The sequence below is a fragment of the Alosa alosa genome, chromosome 22 (genome assembly GCF_017589495.1).
Source record: "Alosa alosa isolate M-15738 ecotype Scorff River chromosome 22, AALO_Geno_1.1, whole genome shotgun sequence".
Taxonomy (NCBI): Eukaryota; Metazoa; Chordata; class Actinopteri; order Clupeiformes; family Clupeidae; genus Alosa; species Alosa alosa.
The window spans coordinates 14530128-14550055 of NC_063210.1; the positions used below are offsets into that span (position 1 = coordinate 14530128).

At 43.5% G+C, this 19928-nt stretch overlaps 2 protein-coding genes across 2 annotated transcripts in view; one reads left to right on the forward strand and one right to left on the reverse strand.

Moving 5' to 3' along the window:
- Positions 1–2065: 2065 nt before the first annotated feature.
- On the reverse strand, positions 2066–14701 carry ush1gb (Usher syndrome 1Gb (autosomal recessive)). Its single transcript, XM_048232908.1, is given in 5 exon segments — positions 2066–2225; positions 3181–3313; positions 3316–3871; positions 5935–6397; positions 14373–14701. Coding segments are annotated over 5 exon segments (1476 nt in total). The 5' UTR covers positions 14537–14701.
- A 3976-nt stretch (positions 14702–18677) lies between these two features.
- The window catches only part of LOC125287829 (proton channel OTOP2-like), a 7029-nt gene continuing 5778 nt past the window's right edge, over positions 18678–19928 (forward strand). Inside the window, exon 1 of the mRNA XM_048233870.1 lies at positions 18678–19306. Coding sequence (XP_048089827.1) covers positions 18928–19306 — 379 coding nt within the window. The 5' untranslated portion in view covers positions 18678–18927. The remainder of the gene's footprint in view (positions 19307–19928) is intronic.

Here is a 19928-nt window from a genome sequence, read left to right on the forward strand (position 1 = left end):
ATGTCAACACTAACAGAAAAACAAAAACACATGAAAACAAAATACCAACACAGACGGAGCATTCCATAGAAAAACATCCTTTCATTTTTTATTCTTGTGACTGAATTCAAGCAGTGAGTCCATCATATAATACAAGTTTCTTGCATCATGAACCAAAGTGAGTTCCAAAATTGGGGAAAAGGGGTGTAAAATGACCAAATTCGACACACACACACAGTACAAACACATACACTCACATAAATGTTACTCTTTACATTGTAACACAAACATATTAACAAATGATTGGCATTGCGAGTCTTCCTCTGACAAACACTTAACATATGCAATGCATACTGTTGGAAGACATACAACATGACATAATGATTTAAGGAACAACATTTCCACTTACTGAGGTACATACTGTACAAAATATCATAAACAAATGACTGGCAAGCATGCAGGGGGTGGGGGGGGGGTGGTGAGGATGAGGAGGAGACAAAGATGAAGGCTGGCCAACATCTAATAGACACCACGTCTCCTGCGTACATCACCCAGACACAAGAAGCATGACACAAACATATACACTTACATTCTGACAGGCATACATAACTACATACATGGAAAAAGACATTCAGTCATGTAAACATTTCAAACACACACACACACACACACACACACAATCACACACACATACATATAGACACTCATAGACACCAAATTGTAAACAGATACACATGCATAGCACGCACACACATACATAGAGAATAGACACACACTCATCATACACACACACACACACACACACATCTTCACACTTCAAGGGGTGGCTTTTTAAATGAGCTTGCCATATGTTCCTTCTCTAAGATAGTGTATCACCAGCTGGATCCTCTTTCAGAGGCAGCACATAAACATGCACACACACACACAGACACAGACACTCACACACACACACACACACACACACACACACACACACCCACACTTGCACACACCAAACAGACAATGACCTAAGACCTCTACTACAGAGATGTGTGCAGGTAATGTATCTAAATGGACCTTTGCTCGCCCCTCTCCTGTGCCTCCATAACACAGTCACATAACCGTCCTTTACTCGTTCCCATGTGTGGTATGAGGTAACTATAAAAGACCCCATGTGCAACTTTGTGTGAGTGTGTACTGGAATTGTATTTGTATGTTCCACACATCCTATGTGTGTGTGTCACAGTGGCAACGATACATTATGTGCACCAGACTCACAGTGGTAAAGATACATTATGTGCACCTGTATCTGTAAATGTGTGGTGCGTGTGTGTGGATGTTACGGCAGAGGGCATCCCCAGTTTAAGGTCCTCTGGCTGGCTGGGCTCCTGGGTGGGTGCCAGGGGTCCTGTTCCCTGTGGACCTGCCTGTCCAGCCGCCTCACCCCACCCCCAGCTCCCCCATCTGTTCACCCAGCCACGGCCTCTCATTAGGGGACTATTCTGGTTCTCACTGGGAGCCACTTTTAATCCCCCTCCCTGGTGTGTGTGTTTTGTCAGTATGTATGTGTGTGTGTGTGTGTGTGTGTGTGTGGTGAGAGAGAGACAGAGAGAGAGACTGTGGTCCAGGGGATGAGTGATGAGTGCCAGCAGATCTGGTCTTTGAATCTGTTGACTGACTCAACCAAAATATGCAAATACACACACATGAGATACATTCGCTCACATGCACATACAGAGACACAGACACACACACCACACACAGACACACACACACTTCCTTTTTTGTGCCTATGGAAGTTCTCAGAGGCAGTTCTGTAATAATATTCCACATATACATCTGGATCTCATCTGAAAAATAAGAGAAAAGATGCACCCATTAATGCATCAAGGGAACATACATATATTGAAGAAATATTTTCCACAAGTTGTTTATAATATATCACCAATTTACTGTAAAGTAATTGTTTTGTGTTCCACCACTAGGTGTCTCTATTTGTCAATGTAAATGTGCCATTAGGAAGAGTGTGCTGTGCATTTACGTTCATAAAAACATGCACAACACACACACACACACACACACACACCTCCCACCCCATCGTCCTCACTCACAGCTGGGTGTCCCCCATGGCCTCTGGCTCGTCCAGGACGTCCAAGCGTCTCCTGCAGGCCTCTAAGATCTTCTTGCGGGGCCCGAGGGGGATGTGGATGCTGCTCAGGTCCTTCTCCGAACACAGCAGCAGGGCCTCCAGGTCAATCCGCTCCCTCCTGCTCAACACAGGCCACAGCCGTTACAACTTACCCTCCAATTAGAGGCCAATCATTTGATTTGGTTTGTGTTATTCTTGATTATTACACGGCTCTTCATAATGCTGAAGAATGCTCCATTCACTTGAATGGGCCTTCCCAACGTTCGGTGGTCTGCTAATTCTCAATAACAGACCGATGCTAAGTATAACAGACCGCTGTCAAGGAAAATGGGTTTTGTGCTTCTATTTTATTGGAACTTCATTCAAAAGCGAAATCGTACGGTTGATCATCTGTGTTCTAAAGAATGTTTGATTCAAGTTCAGCGTGTGCTGTTGCGAACTATTTGTTTCTCAGCAAAAGCCACGATGAAACGGTAACAAATAGGTTATAGCCTAGGCTATGTAGGCTAAAGAGTCATATTGTGAGGAGTTTATTGTTTTGGGGCGGAACAAGACCCCTCCGCTGCGCGTCGGGGTCCGGTTCACCCTGTCGGGACTTATTTTCCCAATAATGACCGGCGTTATCCCTTACGTAAAAGGAATGGTTGGTACTTGTGAGTAATTCAGAGACTGTTACAGTTCAATTCAATTGTATATGTATAAGGCCGTAGACCACATTGTGATAATGCACTCCATTCAAAACAAGATTCAAATCTATTCTACCAGACACAATTTTGGCAAACACTGTAGAAAATTCAATATACTGTATAATATACATTAACAATACAGCTTTATACACATTTGACCAAATATTACCACAAATCAGACTACTACTACTACTACTACTACTACTATTTTTATCTTGACAGTATCTTTAACTTTATTTCCAACTATTATGTTTTGCTAATGCAATGTTCATATCCTGTAAGTCGCTTTGAAAAAAAAGCATCTGAAGAATACCATGACCATAACTATTGTTTTAACATTATAAAGCTGTAGCGATTTTCTGCCCCCAGATCAAATAAATGTCCAACCTGAATATGGCCATGAACTCCCCCAGGCCCTGAGCCACCAAGAACACCTCCAAAGGCCCGGTCACTGGGTCCAGTGCCGCTCCCTCCACATCCACCTCATCGAGCCCAAGTAGCTCCGCCTCCTCCCACCCCCCCCCCCCAGCGACAGCGCACTGCCCACGGTGCTGTCCTCGTCCAGGCTGGGCGACCTCCTGGAGGGCAGCGGCCCGCGGAGCCGCACGTTGGGGGCTCGTCCGGCGGGCTCGCTGCCCACTACGCTGCCCTCGCCCGGGAAGAGGAGGGCGCTGCCTGTCCTTGTGGCATAGTTCCGCCGGAACACCATGGTGCCCAGCCCCGGACGGGTGAACAGCGAGTCCCGTCCCGAGTCGGCGCTCACCTCCGACAAGGCGGCCTCGTGGAGCCCCGGGTCACTCAGCGCCCGCGACACCGTGTCCGCTCTGTCCTCGTCATCATCGGCATCGCCAGCGAACATGTGGCGGATGTTGAGGCGCGACGCAGCACGTTGGTCACGGGCCGGCACGTACGTGCCCTGCTTGACAAACATAACGTCGCTGCCCATCTGCAGGCCGGACAGCGAGCGCACGCTCTTGCGGCCGTCCTCGTAGATCTTGAACGTGCCATCGCCCTGCTTTTTCTTCTCCAGCTTCCTCTGGATCTTGGTCTTGCCTTTGCCAGTGGAATGGAGTGTGGCCTGTCAGAACAAAGGCTGTTAGTTGCGTGCCAACATCACAGAAAAGCATAAGCACTCTCAGATAAAGCTGATTATAATAATAGTTGTATTTGGAAAAAAATTATTAGAAAACCAGCATGATGCCTTCTTTGACTTTGGCTACTTTATGTGCTTGTGCAGCTTTGAAGACAGATTATCTGGCGTAAACCTTTGCGGTCCGGTAGTCAAGGATACAAGGAAGTTTATTGTCACATGCATATAGTTACTGGAAGTAAGAAATGCAGTGAAATTATGTCTGGTGTCAGCCTATTTGTGCAAAGTGGGGGGTAAAAGTGCAGTAGAAGAGGGGTTTAGTAGATTAGGTGGCAAGGGCTGCATAAGAAAGGTGAGGGAGGATAGGAATTGGGGGGGATAAAGGTGTGTTGCAACAAGGAGCACCAAGGCAACAGGGGCAAGGAAAAAACTCCCCCCACCGAATGGACCCAACTGAAACAAACAAGAAAACCCGTGAGGCTGGTAAGACAGATCCACGTGTTGGATAAAGCTTCCGATGAAATAACGTACCGCTCTCAAAGAACAATGGGCTAACCCAACAAGCCAGGATGTATGCGATCGAAGACGTGTGTGTGTGTGTTGGGGGATGACAGGGGAGATGTTAGTGAGTGCAGTGCAAGAAAGGCAGCAAAACTATGCAATCAAGGACATGGGTAGATGGAGGAGAAATCAAAAATGATAATAAAATAAAAGTTCTATGGAGATGTGCAAAAGGGGTGGGAGCTGGGAGAAAAAGGCCAACCCACGACCACTACATGGGTAGATGATATGTGTGTGTGTGTGTGTGTGTGTGTGTGTGTGTTTTGACGTGTGATGAAATAATAAAATAATAAAAGGTCTATAGCATAGGGTGAGGGATGTAAAAGTGCTAAAAGTCTTGTAGGTGTGTGTGTGTGGGGGGGGGGGGCATGAGTGCTGAGGAGTGAATGAGTGCAAAGTCAGTATAGTGTGAGGACAGTGAGTGTGTGCCCAAACTCTATTGGTTTCCCCATGCTAAACAAAAGGAAAACATCTTTTCACAGATGGTATAGATTCCTTGCATAAGTCTAAATCTCTGATACACCTGTGTGAAACTCCTTTGCACAATTCTTCAGTCAGCAATCATTGATTATACATAAGAGATGTCTGTTTTGTGTTGCTATTTGAATGTATGGATATAATGCACATTTAGTACTGTATTGCCTATTTGGTGGAGAAAACAGTACAAAAGGTGTTTACTGTAGGTTTATTTCGATGAAAGTTGTAGTTCAATAAAAATGTACAGTATCTTGCTAGGTGTTTGCTGTATGTCTTACATGTCATTGACAGTTACATCTTGGGAGGAATTAATAAATTATTTTTTTACAGTATTCAGTAAATTTTGTTTTTTCACTGTTTTTTTCAGACATAGCAAAAATGCTCATTTTGAGAACTAGATTTTGCATTTTGTTGTCAAGTGTGTAATGATTGATTAAATTTTGTTTTTAAATTGGCAACAAGTTGTAGTGTTTGAAGGCAAGATTTGCTTTTGCTGCATGTTTTAAGTGTTTTGAGAGAGTAACAGCCTTTTGCAAGCAAAATGTGTCATTTTGTCCAGAGTGCTTTTGTTCAGACACGGGTGTTAACTGTTTTGAGAATGTGATGTCAGAGTTGACACAGGTATCAAAACGATCGAGAAAAACTGTAAGTTCAAATTAATCAAATCTATTTGTGTTCTGGTGAGTCATAGACCTCTGAGTTGACCTAGTTGAACAGGGGCTGTAGATTAAACAAATTCATTATGTTGAAGCGTGTCATAAAAGTCTGCAACGATTAATCGATTAATCAAAATATGAACTGAACTAAATATCTTTGGTGTGTGGACAAAACAAGGCATTTGAAGACTTGGGCTCTGGAAAATATTGATCCGACATTTTTTCACCATTTGCTAGCATTTTATTGATCAAAGAACTAATCGAGAAAATAATCGGCAGATTAATCGCTTATGAAAATACTTGTTAGTTGCAGCCCTAATATCAAATCTGTTAGTGTTTTGGTTTGTCAGAGCAGACCTGTGAGTATGTCATGGTGGAGTTGACCGTGTTGAACTGAGGCAGCTTGCGACTGAGCGTGCTCCCGCTGGTGTAACTGGAAAAGCTCATTGTGTCCGAGTTATCCATCGCCGCCGCCGTCGACTCCCTCTGGAAGTGGCGCTCCATCCGCTGGTGGTGCTTCTGCTGCAGTTTCAGGCACTCCTTGACCCTCCGCTCGGCCATCTTGAACGCCCGCTCCTTCAGCTTGCCCACCAGCTTGGGGTTGAGCGTGGCCTGCTTGGCGGCGATGGAGTCCAGGTAGCGCACGCAGTCCATGTGGCTCTTGGCAGCGGCCATGTCCAGGGGCGTGTGGCAGTCGTTGTCCAGGCACCACACATTGGCGCCGAACGAGACCAGGAAGGACAGGCAGTTGAGGTGGCCGTTGGCAGCGGCGAGATGGAGGGGAGTGTTGCCCCAGATGTCGCAGCGGTCGGGGTCGCCACTGAGGAACGAGGTAGATTTTGGATCGCAGATGGAGAAGGTGGGGGGGGGTGGGGGTAAAGAGAGGAAGAGAGAGTGAGAGAGAGTTTGAGTACAGGGGTGAAACGCTGTTGGACCATATGGAGTGCTTTAGAGAAGTCAATAATTAGCTGTAGTAATGTAGATCACTGTGTACCAAGTTGAAGGAATTTGTGCAACAGCAAGGTGTCAATCAATGCATATGAAAAGATTAGCTTCACGCTGCTGCCACCCAGTGGACAAAGACACAACAACAATAGCTCACTGAATGAAATGTAATAAAACATAAATTTTTATGTTATTCTATATTATGTGAAATCTGAAGTTAAAAAAAAATTCACAGCTTTGTGCTCTGAACTTTGCAGGTTTGCTTTCCATGATGCTTTTTAAATGTACTCAACTTTCAGTAAATTCAATGCATATACATTTTTGTCTCCAACCCACGATGCTGGTGTTTATAACACCATGGACTCCCCGGCTTCTGCAAACATGTCTCTGAGTGTACGTGCCTGTGTTAGCCTGGTGCTGTGAGTTTCAGTGTTCATGTGGACGACTCCATGCTGCGGTTCTGTCACCAGAGGTCGACCCCTGGGCCGGTCAGGCCTGGGTCTCCCTCCAAGGTGTTGATCTGTGGCGTGTAACCCAACACAGTCTCAGTGCCTGAGCTGTATTGCAGCCAGAGGCTCACGTTACAGTCAGCACAGTGGCCCATTTAGCACACACACACACACACACACACACACACACACACACACACACATAACGCAACTCAAGCACACCTGCTAATAACCTAAGCACATACACATACACACGCATACACACACACAGAAGCAGCACAAGCATACAGTATATACAGCAGTCAGAGCACAGAACCCATGCGTGCAATGTAACAAAGTGGACCAATGCCACACATGTGCATGCGCGCACACACAGACAGAAAGTGATGTCATCTTGAAGTTGTTGACCTCTCACATGCAGTGTAGCCTTCTAGTATGATGTTGAACAGTGATCAGCCAGACAGGAATACATCCTTCACATACAAGTCCACTCAAGTCATCTACGTATACCGACAAGAAATTCCTTAATAAAAGTCAGTTTTTCTCAGTGGGCCTATAGCTACTTCCAGTTTGACTGGGTACAGTCTGCTGATTCACCTCCTACCACTGAATGGTAGTGAAAAGGTGATTTATTATTGATGTTTTGGCAGGTAAAACATTACAGCACCACCGATGTATTATTCAGCCTCAGACAGAGAGTTTTGTCCAGAAACATGTGTCTGTTTGCGTGTGTGTGTGGGTCTTAACCTCAGTCATAGAGGTCAAGACATTTGTGTTCCTTGATTTTATGTCTTGTCATGGAAGCATGTCGTTGTTTTCCAAACAGGGTAAAAGGAATACGGCCTTTGTTCTAGGATACACCACAATAGTTTGGTATAGGGTAATCTATTTTATGCTATAATGATTATGGTCTAGTTGAGTTTATTTATCTATAGCAGTTTTATTCATTTAGCAGACAGATATATTAAGGCATATCCAAAGCGGCATCCTACATAGTACCATAGACTGTATAAAATAGCATCCATACGAGTGCACCCTTGGCCTTGGTGTTCCTATAACCTCACCCTTCCAGTTACAAGGAACAGAAACTTCTTAAATTGTGTAGCCCTGTTATCATCATCTCCGTATTTGAGACGCAGTTTTGCTAACTCAAATGTACTTCCTGGAGATACAGTAGATGGGATACATCTTAACAGTTAACAGCTACCCAATAAGAATAATGCCATTTTAAGCACGATTGCCCAAGTCTTACTGTGTTGTTCAAGGATTAAAGGATCAAGGATCAAATCTACAGTGAGAAAACAACAGAGAAATCCCATCCTTCTCCTTTGCATAGGATCTGAGTAGGACAAAAAGATTACTGAGCTTTGCAGAAGCACCCTCTAGATCGGACCCTCCTCCTTTCTGAATGGTGACCTCTTTTTGACCCTGAAGTCCATGAAAACCTGTTTCACAGTTGAGCTGACAGAGCCAATGTCAATGCCAGAGAGACATGCAGCTGGGGGGAGTCAAGTGCAATAGTCCCAACTCATCACCAGTGACCTTTCCCTGCCAATGCATTTACAGTCTGGGCCTACTCAAGCAGAAAGCCCAACGGCTGCAGACAAGATGGTTTATGAAGCCGTCAGCGGCTCGCCCTGACATCCCTACGGGCTCTGCTTCCCAGTCTCAGGATGTTAAAGAAGCTATATGGAATTCTCTAGACTTCCAGTTGTCTTGAACATAGCTACATAGCACTCTTTTAACTGACTTGGATTGTATTTAAAAGACAAATTAGGTTTAAGAACTGATTTGGTTTGTCTGAAGGGACCCTCTTCACAGTATCACAGAAGTGTAAACATATTTTCAGCATAATTAATGGCTTAACAGAATGATTTACCAAAGCTTCCCCAAAGGCTATGCTATCGTAAAACCACCAATTACCAGCCCAACAATGGTGTTTTTTAATACTTCAAAATAACATTTGATAAATGAACCTTACATTTTTCAGTAGCCATAGGTGTGTAGATTTTAGATCCAATTTTGTTTACCACGCTTGGAGTTTAGTGCTGGACTGGTGGGTGCCTATTTCCAACCTTTCTCAAGGCACATCAATGGTTAGACCGAGAATTCTCGTCGCAAATAAAAATTCCACTGGAGCTCCAAGCGGATTTGTACACGCAGCCTTACAACACTGTTTACAGCTCTTCAAGTCATGGTAAAATGTAATTTTTGATACATAACTAATTTAGATACACTTATGGTGTGGGTGCTTCCGTTTCTTTAGGAATCCGCTGTAACGTCGGCGCACAAGACATTGCATAGCGTTCTCCCGCGCAGGGCATCCTGGGATACAAGAGCGAACATTTGGGGGTTTATGTCTGTATTTCTCCTTAGTTTTGAGTGTAATGTTAGCGTCTTTATTGTAACATGTTTCCCTTTTAGTTCTCCCTCGTGTGTGATCCTTTTTGTGTGGGGGGCTGCGTCCACCCCCTGTATGTGTAGTGTGTGTGTGTGCTTGACGTGCCCCTTGTGTATTGTGTTTAGGGTCTGATTCTCGGCCCTCGTACTAATAATAAAGCTTGCATTGAACAACGCTTGGAGTCCTGGAACCTTCAAACGTTTCAGTATCATCAAAAGATGGAGCACACCCGACCTTTCGCTCGCGTTGGTGTTGGGGAGTGAGATGTTCCAGCATTCCGTTTGTTTACTATGCGAGAGTAGGGGAGAACAAAACACGTTTCTATTCTCTCCGTTCAAACTCGATTTACATAAAGCTGTTAAACGTGAAAGCTGTGAAATTTGGCCAGAAAGGAGTCAAACATGTTTAGTTCATGAAAGAATTACAAAATATATTCTTGTTTGTTAAGAATTCAACTTAACAGCGACATGTAGGTCTAGACTAGCCTCGGACCTACCACCGACGCAGCCATTAAAATGTGCGGTAGCCTACCGTTGTAACATTAGCATAACAGTTCTTAAATCATGATAGCCTTGTTGATAAACTGTTTATCTCTTCATGTCTGAAGCATTTGGTCCAGTGGTCTTTGAAGATGCTGCAGCTGCCTAAAGTTTAATTGGCTGTGATGGCTGATGGTGGCACAAAATTCATAATCCATAATCTATTTTTTTTGGGGGGGCGGTTATTTCTTGCTTACTGACCGCGGTAAGAAAACATCCGTCCCAGCCCTATCTTAGACAGGAGCTATCCTTTCAAACGCGTGGCATATCATAGTCTTACAAGAGAACCAGCCTGGTGATAGCTGGGTTGAATGCTAACATCAGTAAATATCTGGACAACACAGAGCATAGGCGTTGTTTTTTTTTTTTTTTTTACTCTTTTGATCCCGTGAGGGAAATTTGGTCTCTGGATTTATCCCAATCCGTGAATTAGTGAAACACACACAGCACACAGTGTACACACAGTGAAGTGAAGCACACACTAATCCCAGCGCAGTGAGCTGCCTGCATCAACAGCGGCGCTCGGGGAGCAGTGAGGGGTGTGCCTTGCTCAAGGGCACTTCAGCCGTGCCTACTGGTCGGGGTTCGAACCGGCAACCCTCCGGTTACAGGTCCGAAGTGCTTAGCAGAAACTGGAATCCATGCATTTCCACTGAATTATTTTTGGAATCTGATCCCTTATCATACCTGTTCATTCTTACTTGTCGCTCGACTTATGTGACTAAATTCAAGATGGCTGCAAACGCATAAATCGTCTTGTAAGTAAACTACCAGTGCTTTTTCAAAGTTCTCAATGTCTCGTTTTAAATGTCAGGGCCCTCGGAAGTCTACCAATGAAGTGTGGAGATACATTGAGCCTCGTAAATGGTGTAAAACAGGGATTTATTTGCATGGCTAGCCCGATGCCGAAGCACCACCATTGAAAAAGCTTTTGGTAGCATCGGCTAACTAGCGCCAGATTTTGGAGTGCAGATGGGCTATGAGACATACGTTCACTCTCGGTCTCATGTTTCAACACACTTTAGGTCAATATCACACTGGAATTCTCCTTTAACAAACTGTTTCAACAATGTTTTCTTCTCTGCGATTCACGCGAATTAAACGTGAAGCTTATGCACAGCCGGCGCCATCGACTGGTCTGGCATATGCACTACAGTATATTTAGCCGGTTACACCTCTGTGTGTGCACACAAGTTTTTTCTTACGGTACAGATCCACTTGTACTTTATTTTGTCGTGTCGCATTCCACTCTAGTCCTATGGGTGACGTCAAGCGACTTTAGCAAAGCATTCCGGGAAGGCAGCGCTGCATTTGAAATAATGTAGCGTGTCAAAAAGCTGGCCGATGCCCAGCTTTATGCAAATGAATCCGTTGAACGCGAGGCGGCTACCCAATGAAAGCACCAAGGGGGCAGGCGAACGTTCGGAGAGCGTAGACACTATGGCTGATCTGAGGCTAAATAGTAGACCAGTTCACCTAGCCATCCCATTGAAGCCCATTCAATGTTGGCGCCACTTTGACATCAAATAACGTTACAGTTGAAGCGTTTTAAGCCTTTATATGAACTTTTTCTATTTTCGGAGTAATACAACATTGTGTAATTGGCGTCATAAATCCATGCTAAAGTGACGTAATGAGCATACAGCCAGAGCGGGTGAAAGCGTCGCACAGGAGCAAAATAACCGTATTCTCTGTATAAGAACTAAAGCATCGGAGTACAACATTTCAGCGAAGTTTTGATGGATTGACAGTAGCCTGGGCTATGAATGTGGCGAGTGCTGTTTATATTAAATCACATTTATCTACGAACAACTAGGACATTGGTGACATGGTGGTAACAAAGTAAGTGGCTACCAATCTCTCGGTGCAGCTATCACAAGAGTTACACGAGTCAGACTACGTGCCTACGTTATATTTACGTCCCCTGAGCCTGCGCAGAAAGCCTCGTCGACCAACAGGAAACGGTTGAAATTTGCTTCACCCGCCTCGATTGACGTCTACGTGAGGACTCTGTCCATATCTTTTACTGTCTATGGAAAGCACGAGGTTGTAGGTCCTTTGTACTACCACAACAGTGCCTGTGAAACTTTGGTTCCACTTACAAGACAAATAATGTTTTAACGATCTCTTCCACGACCACCCAGTAGGCCATAAAACAAACGAAACTAGGATTTGGATGAATATATTGACTGTTGGTGTTTCTGGTGAAGATTTGAGATTGCATTGAGTAGCCTAGTTTAAATAAAACAGGATTTCGAAATGGCTTGCATAGTTTGTTTAGGCTATTAATGTGTACTGTTAAGTACATGCCTAAAATTGTGGTCCATTTGTGGAAAAACACTTAAGATACGTTAAACGAACTGAGTATGAGCTGGTAACTGACATTTTAAACAAAACGGCCACACACGACTGAACAGGGGAGGCAGCGCGACCCCATGCGTAGCCTATGACGTGTCGTGCAAGTGGATCGGTACCGTTAACCGGTGTCGTTAAAGGTGAGAAAGCGGTAAGAGAAAATTCACCGGGCGGTTTCGTGTAGCCGTACCCCAGGTCATTTTGAATGTTTACATAACAAAACCTCCACTTAACACCTTTAAGCATACTCCCTTTGTACACATGTAGCGACACCATCTCATTTTGCTTTGGGAGGGAGATGCAAGAAGTGAACATTTAACATGATACGTATGAAGCACCTCATATTTCACCTCATCCACACTCAGGAACGATATGTGTATTTGATATGAGAGGTAAGTCACAGATACAGTACCCCCCCCACACACACACACATACACACACACATCAACTACTACACACAACATCTACTAGTCACACACACACACACACACTGACAGTGATACACTGCTGACAGATCTCGACTGGGACATTGTACACAAACATAAGCATATCACATTTATGTGCAAATAGAGACATATTACATCCTGCACACTGATAGCCCGATGACAGATGAGTACGTACTGTAGCTGTGCATACTAATATAAATCTATCTTGCTGATCAGCAATCACACACACACACACACACACACACACACACACACACACACACACACACACACACACACACACACACACCACAAAGGCCACAAAGTACTTTGTAAAGCTTTCAGAGAGCGAAAGTTATCTTGCATTGTGATGATCTTAGATCTAAGTCCCCCTTTAAAAGCATTTCTCCTGTATCCTATTGAATGTGCTGGGGAGAAAAGATTGCTGTAGCCTACCCTGTCAGAGAGGGAGCCAATTCCTCCCAAAAGCAACTGATGAATTCCTCTGTTGAAACAGGGAGCATAGTCATTGTTCTTTGGAATGACCTGCTAGAGGTTGCCAAATGTCTTGGTAGTGTTTGAAAGCAGTTGACAGAACGGCACATCTTTCTGTGGCTTAAGGCCCCAAAATACACTCAAAATACACTGCTACACACAACAGCAAGCACGCACTCATTCTCATACACACACACACACTCATTATGCACAACTATGCTATGCTGCATACTGTATACAGAGCTAAATGATTTATGGAATTGAACCATTTGGAAAATATAAATCCAAGTATGTACCATCTATCCATCCATCCACTCAATACAGACAAAGGCACACAGCTAGCTACCACCAAGCCTGAGGTTTGAGGCTTTGGAGATGAAGGGAGAGTTAGGCAGGCTGCTGACCTTTTGGTTTAATTAGCAATGGACTATTAAAACCCAACCACATAGCATCCATCAAATTACTCATAGAGATGCAGGAGAAGATAAGACATAGTGTGTGTGTGTGTGTGTTTCTGAGAGAGAGAGAGAGAGAAATGTGGAAGACAGAAATACACTGAAAATAGGTTTGTATGAGTGAGAATACGTGTTCGCCTGTTTACATGTATGAATGCTCAAAAGTGACCACACCAGTGCGAAGACAAATTTTGCCGTCACGGTCTGGGATGCATGGACGGACACATGACCTATAGAAATGGCCGATTAGTCACCATGTATCGCAACATGCTTCAGTGACCAATACAGAAGACAACACAGGGATGAGGTCACACTCGAACTGTCAGGCTACACTGTTACACATGTGCTTCCAGGAACTGAAGTCATGTAATGGTATTGATGGTTATCTGATGACACTGTTTGTTTGTAAACCTACATCTACATTCAATCTAAATGCTGTACCTAACTAAATACTTTTGGCCAAACTGTACAATACCTTACTATTCAATACACTATTTTGTTTAGTAGCCAAAATGTGAGGGAATTCAGAAACATGGTGCATTGTGATACGTTAATGGATGTCTACAATGATAGAAAAGGCTAGTTATAATTGAAAAATGTAAATACTGAACAGGGGAAAAAACTGCGCTGAGTGGACGTGGATAGTTGAACACCTGGAGAAGTAATTCACGCACGACAACAACAGATATCATGTAGCCTATAGTAGTTAACATTTTTACATTAAAACTTACCCACGTCCTACAATAAGCCTTAAGGCGTCCAGGTTCCCGTGGTAGGCGGCCCATAGTGTCGGCGTCATACCATCTTCATCCGGCAAATTGAGCTCCTTCCGAGTGGCCTGCCGGAGCAAGTCCAGGTAGCCATCCCTGGCTGCCCGGTGGTATTTGTCATTCATGGTGTCTTTGGCACCTAGCCTGGCTTATACGCGAACATTTGGCATTCCAAGTTGGTAAAAGCCTGCCGCTGGAAATGTTCGGACCACCTAAAGACATACAGCGGGGTATTCACATAAGTATGTTGCGCTTCTGAGGGAGAGAGAGCGAACACGGGGAATAGTGCACCGAAGCTTGTACTCGTTGCCACGGACACAAGATATGCCTGTCAAATGAGTAGGGAGGGTTTTCAAGAGATACACACGCCCACTCCCCCTCAATTTCAAAAAACCTCTGGATAGGTTCCTCTATGATCCATCTCCTTAACAAACCTCCTCGCCGTGGATTGTTTCAAAAGACCTAAACAACGCAACAGCGTTCTTAATGATAACTTACTTTTAATATGGGGTGTAAACAGTCACTAAATTGCAGTAAATCTCCCACACTCAAAGAATAACAGCATTGCATAGGGAGCAATTCTGTAATGACCCTAGAAATTATTCATTTTTGTATTTGTGAAACTGTAGGCCCCTACACTGTTTAATCTGGGACATTTCATCATTATAAAAGTAGTTAATTGTAATATGATTTGTCAAAGAGGGAGTTGAATATCATCACACATAAACAATATGTTTCTTTAGTGTTAATCTCAGACCTGGCGGCAGACACAAATTCACGGACGGGCATTACACCTTTGGGGCACGGGAACTTAAATTGATCACGATAGTTTAAGCTTAAACTGAAAATGTAGATGCACTTGTTGTAAAATGGTGCAGCTCCTTTAAGAGAACCCCGTGCGCAGGGATGGAGAGAGAGAAAGCGAGAGGGGATGTTTGTTAGAACTGAGATGAGTGTGGAAAAAGTAGACGTGCTGTTGAGACTGGAGCAAGTCATATTCAAAGTAATGCAAAAATAAATCCGCAGATAAAACCAAAATCCTCGTTCATTTGCTAACCACTTTCACATAAAGCAGGGATGTCAAAGTCAAATACATTAGAGGGCCAAAAAAACAAATTTGCTACAAGCCGAGGGCCGGACTGGTTCAATGTTTATTAAAACATATTAAAATGACTGCATGTCACCTATTGAACCAAGACGTGTACTGTATTTTATTTAATGATTAAATGAATAATGACTGTGACTGAAGTGCGGGCAAAGTTTGCACAGAAATGTACGATTTTTCCCATCCTCACTGACCTTGTCATAAAACTTGTTTAAATGATCATACGATGCCTCCTTGCTGCTTTGTCGTCTACATCAGCCTTTCTCAAACTTCTTTGACCTGAGGCCCAGTCAAGGCATACTTTGGGGTCATAGGGCCCACCTACATGAACCCACCCCCTCCTCCCACCTCCCATAATTAATAGCTTTTGGTTGACTTTAATACTTAATGCCAAACAGTGTTTTATCTAGTCTGTGATCTGTTTTTTATGGAAGTTGCATAAATCCACGTCGTTCTATTAAATGTCGTTTCATAATTAAATAGCCTTCCAATAGGTTGACGCTTAGCTTTGCTACCAACGTGCACACGCATGCACTGAATAAACGCCAGAATGAACGAGTTCACAGTAACGTTCATCAGGCAGTAGTAGACTAACAGTAACGTTCATCAGGCAGTAGTAGACTAATACAGTACGTTCTGTACCCTACTGTATTAGTCTACTACTGCCTGATGAACGTTACTGTGAACTCGTTCATTCTGGTGTCTGTGAACGGCACGCTCTTTCAGTTTAACTTCGTTGAATAGGGTGTCAGATTTCTACAGCGCCTTCCACGCGAAAACCTGGCTAAAACACACCGTAAAAAGGCCTTAATATGGCAGCATGCAGGTCACAATTTGTCAAACTATGGGCCGCGGTCCGCAATGTGGACAATGGTCTGCAGAGTGAAATTATTCCCAGGCCATCGTCTGAACTCGTTCATATTTTGAGCGAACATGAACGTTCACGTTCGCTCAAAATATGAACGAGTTCATGAACTTTCGTTAAACGAACGTGTTCAGGCACAACACTGGGGAGGGGGGTAGCTGAAAGTTGACATCTGCCGAGACTGAATACTGATGAATAGGGGAGACCGGGGACATTTGCAACAGGGGATGGTTGCAACATGTCAATTTTCTCCAATCAGAAACAAGGTAGAGTGATGACACTCACACTGCAAATGCTCAGTTGGATGCCCCCCTTAGCAGAGAAAAAGCAAGGAGATTCCTGAACTGCTCCAGGATTTATTGGAAAAAAAACTGTTTTTTAGGTATGAAAGTATTTATTTTCTTGAGCTTTGTTTCTGTTAAACTGCTGTCACTGTTTTTGTGATTCAGCTCAAACTTATATGATTTAAATGAGTGATATGTTAACTTTAAGCTACTATGGTTAGCATGTGTCAAGGTCCCCTTGTTTAGCTAGCACATGAGGTTTTATCATGGCTGACAGGAAAGGGGACAGTTACTGTCCCCGTACAGTCCTGTACAATGCATAAATATGATCATATAAAATATATATTTTTAAAAACATGTTTTACATGACAATAGTCTAAATAAAAGTATATTGCCTCCCAAATTGTTCCATTCTTCCTATGTCACTAAAGTCCTACTGTATTTTATATCAATTTCAATATTTGACATCTGCACATAAGGCCTACTCATCTAGACAAATCTATAATTGTCATCTAATCAAAGCTGGTGAATAAATAACACTGCAATATTATTATAACTTACATAACTTGTATTTACATACAAAAATAATCATTTTGCTGCACTGACATATATTGTAATATATTGTATTTTTAACATGTTGCAACCATCCCCAAACAATGTTGCAACTGTCCCCGGGCCCGGGGTCAGTTGCAACATCTGACTCCTTACATTCAAATGGAAATTGTGAAAAATGTAGATTCTGTAATTATCTTTAAATGGTTTAGACTATTAACAGACATATGTAAGTGTATTGTATAAAAAATTGGTTTGTCTAATCCAAACCGTCTCTGAGTAACAGAACCAAATGCAAAAAGTGCGCCACTAAAACGTCCTTTCCATTAAGGTGATGGCTGCTTACCTTATGTTCCTGATAAGCTACGGAATAATACAGATTTTACAAGTTTTATTTGCTACTTGCTATATTGACAAACCTATAATATAGGCCTACATTTAATTAATGTTCAAAATCAATCTTTGGGATTAGGGAAGTGGGGTTGGTTGGTGCAGCCAAGCTCGTCCAGGGCGGGCACAGATGACTTCCGGGACGGGCCCGGCCCCCCAAAGCCCCCCCATGACACCGGGACTGGGTAATCTCAATTTATAGCAGGTTTTTAAAATGTTCTGCAATTGTAAAATTGATGAATGTTTTCTTAGTAACTTGCTTGTGTGTTGGCTCTTTACACGTGTCTGCAAACTGCTTTGAGCTCTCAGGGCCCTCTGCAGTAAATGATGGAAGATGTTATGTTATTACGTCTTACAGTCACCCATCTGTTGATTTAAGCCTTTTTTGCATCATGTTTGTTTGGTTGGGTAGAAAGTTGATTCACTCATAGAGGGGATTTCATTAATTTGAAACTTCCTTCTAATTACCTTCCCCTACTTTAATCTGAGACTGATGATTCAATTGATATGAAGTTGATGATTCAATTGAGATGAAGTATTGGTACCTGGTACCATAGTGGTGTGTGTGTGTGTGTGTGTGTTAAGGAGGAGGAAGTAGAAGTTGTTAGAGGTAAAACAATAAGAGCTTTATTATCAGCATCAAAAACAGGACACAGACCATGACCAAACAGTCAGTATGGGTTTATGTGTGCAAATCTCTGACCTCTCTTAACCACGCATTGAACAAACATTCATTTTCACTTCCACTGGTTTGCTCGTGCATTTGATGCACAAAATAATTAAAATATATATATATATATATCATGTAAAAAAGGAGGTTTAGCAATGGTGTTGCAGAACTAGGGAAACATTAAACACATGTATATGAAATAAGATACACTTTACATAAGCTGCTTTTACTTTTAAATTCTGAAATGCATATCTGTTTCGACCTTGATATACAAAGTCACACCCACTGACGCAACATGTCATGGACTTCTTACCTCTGCTGTTTGTGATCCCTGGTCAAACACACCCTCATTCTTTCACTAGACACACACACACACACACAGAGCTGGGCTGGTGGCGTGGTGTGGAGCCCTGGTACAGACATTGAGCTGGTGAGTATCGGTCAGTAAGAGAGAGGCAGGGAGAGTGGGGCATAAAGAGAGGAGATTTGACAGAGAGAGACAGACAGGGGCAGAGCAGGGAGAGAAGGGCAAGCAGAGAGGGAAAGTGAGCGAGAGGAAAAGAAAAGTCACACAACTGAAGCCGGAAAAGAGTTTCACTCTGTAAAAAAACCAAACAAACAGAGCAGTTAGCACAAAGCCAAAAAACAGCATGCAGTCTGGGACTGGACACTCAGAAAAAGCTTTGGGGAGCGCAGAGCTGGACGCATCTTGGGAGCCCACTGATGGCCCCCAGCCAGGTTCCGATCTGGGACACGCACCGCACCCCGACCCGCTCCTTATCTGGGCCCCCACTGGACAGAGACTGCTGTCTGGGCTGCTGGGCCTGAACCTGGTGCTCTTTGGCGCTGCCCTGGTGGTGGGGAATGCCTTCCACCCGCAGGGCTTGCGACACCAAGAACCCCTGCTGTACCTGCTGGTGCTAATGGTGCTGAGCATGGCCTGGATGCTGTGCTACCTCTTCTGGGGCAGGAGGCTGCCCGGGGCGTCCCCACACAAGGACCACCATGCAGGGGGTATCACCGTCACAGGTAACGATTTACTTAAGACTTTGTTACTTATTTATTTTATCTAATGTCCACTCTAGTACAAGGGCCAGTCTCCCCGGAGCAACTCAGGGTAAAGTGTCTTGCTTAACAGTGGCAGCCAGGAATCTAACCCACAACTTTTTCTGCCTACTGCAGGCTAGCCCAGCTCATTATCTATATGCTACCACTACTCCTGTCAGAGATATATAGCAACTATAGCAGTCCTACGGTCATATACAGTCTCTGACAGGCATATACAGTCTCTGTGTAGTACTATTCCTACCGCATTGCTACAGAAAATTTAATTCAGATACAGTCTATTAGAGTAATGAGACACTTATTCACAGTCATTTAGGCATACTATTTGAGATAGATACTGTAGACAGATTTTAGTTGATACTTTGGATGACAACATAATCATGCACATTCTTACAGAGATATCAATGATAACACAATAAATCTTGAATTTCCCCTGGGGATCAATAAAGTATCTATCTATCTATCTATCTATCTATCTATCTAAAGCTAAAAAAGCTTATTTCCATTGTGATCCTCAATGGGGTGGGGTTGAAGGGGGTGGGCACAGAGCAGAAATATTACAGCAATAATAATATTACCTAGCACA